The sequence below is a fragment of the Protobothrops mucrosquamatus genome, unplaced genomic scaffold (genome assembly GCF_001527695.2).
Source record: "Protobothrops mucrosquamatus isolate PMUCROS unplaced genomic scaffold, P.Mucros_1.0 scaffold_253, whole genome shotgun sequence".
Classification (NCBI taxonomy): Eukaryota; Metazoa; Chordata; class Lepidosauria; order Squamata; family Viperidae; genus Protobothrops; species Protobothrops mucrosquamatus.
Window position 1 is genome coordinate 1582664 of NW_015386329.1, and position 5600 is coordinate 1588263.

At 40.5% G+C, this 5600-nt stretch overlaps 1 protein-coding gene across 1 annotated transcript in view; it reads left to right on the forward strand.

The window, feature by feature from the left end:
* The window catches only part of ERBB4 (erb-b2 receptor tyrosine kinase 4), a 593387-nt gene that overhangs the window by 422728 nt on the left and 165059 nt on the right, over positions 1–5600 (forward strand). Inside the window, exons 22-23 of the mRNA XM_015831035.1 lie at positions 1155–1277; positions 1687–1785. Of these exons, the coding sequence (XP_015686521.1) occupies positions 1155–1277; positions 1687–1785 (222 nt within the window). The remainder of the gene's footprint in view (positions 1–1154; positions 1278–1686; positions 1786–5600) is intronic.

Here is a 5600-nt window from a genome sequence, read left to right on the forward strand (position 1 = left end):
GTTCTGTCTTAGCAAAAAGCCAGCTGGGTGACCTTGGGCCAGGCACTCTCTCTCAGCCCGAAGAAGCAGGCAATGGAAAGCACTCCTAAAAATCTTGCCAAGAAAACTGCAGGGACTTGTGCAGGCAGTTGTAGGAAACAACACTGATTTGAAAACAAACACATACAAAATACCATATAAACTATAAAAGATTTTTGTTGTCTCTAGGAATTTTATTTTATTTTTTAAAAAAGAAAAAATGCTACCCAGATAATTAAATCATAGGAGTCAGAATGACATCTTTTAATGTGAAGAAGAAAATCCATTCTCATTCTTAAAATTGACATTCTGTGGAATGGCTTCCTAAGGACAGAGAGTGTATCATCGTTAAACATTTTGAAGCCAAATGCCAACAGTTCACTCAGAGCCATTCTATTGAATGCTTAAGACCAGCCCCAGCCAGAGAAGCTCCCTGAGTGATTTTGGGTGCATGACTCTCTCTCAACCAGCCCACCTCACTAGGTAGTTGTTATGAGGAAAAATTGGAGGAGGGAGTGCTGGGTAAGCTGTCTTAGGTTCTGAAGGAAAGTTGGGCTATAACAAAGAAACAAATAAATTCTCTCATTTTAAATTTTTGTAATTATTTTTTATAATATATAACTCTTTAAGTTTTCAAAATAAATCAATGGATTTGGCATGTGTTTAATTATGAATACTATATACATATACAGACACAGACACAGACAGACACAAATGCAGACACAGACAGATACACACAGACAGACACACACACACACACACGTGTGTGAGTGTGTGTGAGTCTGTGTGTGTGTGTCTGTCTATGTCTATGTATATAGTATTCATAATTAAACACATGCCAAATCCATTGATTTATTTGGAAAACTTAAAGAGATTTGTTTCTCATTTTGCTGTTAAGGCAGTGCAATCCTCAAAAGTTGGTCCAAATCAGTTCAGTGGAACTTACTTCTTAGTAATTGTCTAATCATAGTTTTCATTATCTTAATTTTTACTGGATGGCATCAAGAGTAAATAAAAGCTGCATGAAAGATAAGATAAAAACAATATCTACTACAGTATATAAAAATCCAACTATGGATAGTGCTTTTCATGGTTTCTTTCTATTTTTGTTTTTATATATATATATATTTTTGCAGCTGGTAGAACCTTTGACTCCAAGTGGCACAGCACCCAATCAGGCACAACTACGCATTTTGAAGGAAACTGAGCTAAAGCGTGTCAAGATCCTTGGATCGGGGGCCTTTGGAACTGTCTATAAGGTATGTTTCAGTCCTTCAACTGTTGTTCCCAGGAACTTGTGGTTAACCAAGTGGAAAGGCAGAAATCAATGGGCTTTTAGAATAGGATATCAATCTCCTTTTCTTAGAAATGTTCAGCTTAATATAATCCCTCTTATTTCTTCTCTTAATCAACTGAATGGCCACTAAGAAGCTGGGAATGGTTGGCAAGAGTTGGAGGACCAAATGCTGTGCAATTTGCTCTACTAGTGCATAAGTTAGCTTGTACCTTCAAGCACAGTCAAGTGCTTGCCAGTGTGTGCTTGTATCTTCAAGCACAATCAACTATTGCCAGTGTGAAAGTGTAAGTGGTATGGTCAAATTGTGGTTAAAGAGGACTATTTTAACATTTGATGAGACAGCTCTTGTTCACTTTTCCATCACTTTTTAGGGCATTTGGGTTCCTGAGGGAGAGAGTGTGAAGATTCCTGTAGCAATTAAAATACTGAATGAGACAACTGGTCCAAAGGCTAATGTGGAGTTTATGGATGTAAGTAATATTAATGTCCAATTTCAGTTATATGTATGTATGTTATTGATAGTTTAGAGTCAACATATTGGCCCCAACAATCTGGGTCCTCATTTTACCAACCTCAGAAGGATGGAAGGCTGAGTCCACCTTGAGCCCATCAGACTGAACTCCAAAGCTGTGGACAGAATTAGCCTGCAATACTTATTCTAACGACTAGGGAATCATTAAGGCTCCTATAAATTATACATAGACAACTATTAGCCAACCACTACAGGATCCTGCACCCACATTCTATTGTTTTCTTTTTCTTTTATCATTTCTTCATAAATATATCAATTTCAATGAATTTGACACTGACTCAGGCCTATCTTTTCAATGTCCTTAATCACTTAAGGCTCTCACCACATCATGCCCATCAATCGTTCCACAAGGCAGCAGCAGAGACATTCCTTGCAATTGGTTGCTTCTTCATTTGATGATCTGTGCAGTGGATTATTAATTCTGTTTATTTTTAATATGCATCACACACAATTGCACTGTTGTAGCTGCCACCTTTATTGTTTTACCACAACCTGTGGACACTCATTCCAACAGCAAGCAAAGAAACATCATCAGAACAAAGCAATAGCTCTTTGAAATCGCGCTGCCTTGATGATGCAGCTTTCCCTACACAAAACCACATGTGAAATCGCTTCATATTCTGTATTTAACCATAAGGGGTTTTTTTTGTCAAAAAAGATTCAAGCTGTCTGTTTGCTAAGTCTTATATTTCCTTAGATTGTTCTAAGCACCAGCTCAGACTAGAAAGCAATTTTCTTCATCATTACCAGGTTATCTGTTATCAAACACTGCACCAAATGTAATTAACAGTAGTTTACATTGATACAATTGTCATATTGCTTTATTTTCATTTATTTTATTTATATCCCGTTTCTCCACAAAATATCAGAATAGGGCTGGAAGGGAGACCCTATACCATTTCAGATAGGTGGCTGTCCAGTCTTTTCTTAAAAACCTCCAGTGATGAAGCACCTAGAACATCTGAAGGCAGAAGCTTCTGAAGCTGTTCCACTGGTTAATTGTCCTCACTGTGAGGAAGTTTCTTCTTAATTCCAGGTTGCTTCTTCTTTGATTAGTTTCCATCCATTGTTTCTTGTCTTGCCTTCTGGTGCTTTGGAAAATAAGCTAACCCCCTCTTCTTTGTGATAGCCTCTCAAACACTGGAATACTGCTATCATGTCACCCCCTAGGCCTTCCTTTCTCAAGACTGGCCATACCCAATCTGGAAACCGTTCTTTGTATGTTTTTGTCTCCATGCCCTTAATCATCTTAGCTGCTGTTCTTTGTACTGTTTCCAAAGTCGCAACATCTTTTTTGTAATGTGGTGAACAAAACTGGATGCAATATTCCAGGTGTGGTCTTATTAAGGAGTTATAAAGCGGTATTAATACTTCATGTGATTTTGATTCTAATGCTTCTGTTTATACAACCAAGGATTGTATTAGCTTTTTTGGTTGCTGCCGCACACTGGTGGCTCATATTTAAGTCATCACCACTAGGACTCCACAGTCCCTCTCATAGTTACTGTTATTGAGCCAGGTTTCTGTACTTGTACTTTTGATTTCTCCTGCCCAGGTGTAAAACCTTGCTTTTCTCCACATTAAATTTCATTTTGTTGTATAGGGCCCAGTGTTCAAATCTGTCAAGATCTTTTTGGATCCTGAGTTTGTCTTCTGGGGTGTTGGCTAGTCCTGCCAGCTTAGCATAATCTGCAGATTTGATGAGTTCCCCTTCTATTCCCCCATCCAAGTCATTTATAAAGATATTGAAGAGTACTGGGCCCAAGAAGGAACTGTCATGGTTCCGACAGACAGAGACGAATAAAGCAGAACTCCAAGGCTTGCAAATTCCTCAAAGAACATGTTTATTAGTTACAAAGTATCGGCATGTCAAAAGTGAAACCAAGTCTGGATACACAAGCAACAATTCCCCAATACAAAGATAAATGTCCCACCCACAAAAGCTATGTAAGCAACTACGTTCCCCAATATAATTATTTGGCGGGCTTTTTATGAAATGCCCAGTCTCTATTCTTGGGAGCAGCTGATGAACTTGGTTCCCATGGGACAAAAGATTATTTTGACTAGCGAAGCACCTGGGCAACCCCTCTCCCTCTGTTCTATGTGGCAAGCTATAACGAGAAGGAAAATGGCTGCAACCATGCTCATTTGTAAAGTTAGCAGTCAGCCCCTCTCAAAAAGATAGAGTCTCAAGTAGGGAAAACAAAAAGCAGGTTAAGTATTCCCTCGAGGCTTGTGAGGATATTTATTGTAAAACTTTTTTTATTAATCTATCTGTTTTCACATTAGTACACTTCACCCATGTAGCTTCTGAAAGGGGGTAGCCTTTCCACTGAATGAGATATTATAACTTTCCCTTGTACAACCTAGAATCAAGAATTCATTTTATTTCATAATCTGTCTCCCCCTCTACCACTATTGGACCCGGCAGCTTCTTAGAGATAGGTTTCAAAGAGGATTCTGATACAGGCTTTAACAGACTGCAATGAAACATAGGGTGAACTTTTCCTGTGTTTTAATTCCACTGTGACACAGTTTATGATCTTAGTGATGGGAAAAGGACCAAGGAATTTTGGACCCAATTTTCTACTGTGTAACTTTAACCTTAAATATTTTGTTGAAAGATAAACCAATTGCCCAACATGAAAAGGCTTCTGAGGGGAATGTTGTTTATCTGCTTGCTCTTTGTAAACCTTGGTGACCTTGGTCAATGCCTTCTTCACATTCATCCAAACCGTCTGGAAGTGTGTCATCGATTGGTCCAAAATCTGGGAAGTAGGAGGCTCCTGTGGGTACTCAGGCATGGGCACAAAATCTCAACCCATTACTATTTTAAATGGGGTGAGTCCAGTGCTACTGTGCACAGTGTTGTTGTAGGCTACCTCTGCAAAAGGCAGGAGATCAGCCCAGTTAGTCTGCTGGTAATTTACACAATACTGTTCCACCATTGCGTTAGCTTTCTCAGCAGTTCCATTAGTATTCAGATGAAAAGCTGATGAAAGCCCCTGGATGGACCCAGTCAGTTTAATGAACTCCTTTCAGAACGTAGCAGTAAACTGGATCTCTCTGTCAAAAATAATTCACTTTGGGGGACCATGGGGTCAATATATGTGTTTCAAAAACAGCTTGGTTAGCTTCTGGGCAGAGGGGAGTCCTGAGCAAGCGATGAAATTTATTTATTGAATTTATATACCACCCTATCTCCCTTACGGGACTCAGGGCGGTGAACAGGCGATAATAAAAACCATGATAAATATAGGCAGTTCTAAAATCAAATTAAATAATGGGCCTGTTCTAAAAACACACCCATACAAAAAACCCCACTAAAACATAATCAAACTACGCCAGGCCGGCCGCACGGAATAGATGGGCCTTCAGGGCTCGGCGAAAAAGGCGCAGGTCCGCAACTGTACGTAGGTCGGGGGGTAGGTCATTCCAGAGGGCAGGAGCTGCCACAGAGAAGGCTCTCCCCCTGGGGGTCGCCAGCCGACATTGTCTGGCCGACGGCACCCTAAGGAGGCCCTCTCTGTGGGAGCGGACTGGTCGAAGGGAGGTGTTTGGTAGGAGGCGGTCTTGCAAATAACTAGGTCCATTGCCATGGAGCGCTTTAAAGGTTGTTACTAACACCTTGAAGCGCACCCGGAAGGCCACAGGCAGCCAGTGCAGCTCACGCAGGAGAGGTGTTACATGGGAGTATCTAGAGGCCCCCAGGATCCCCCGCGCGGCCGCATTCTGAACTAGCTGGAGCCTCCA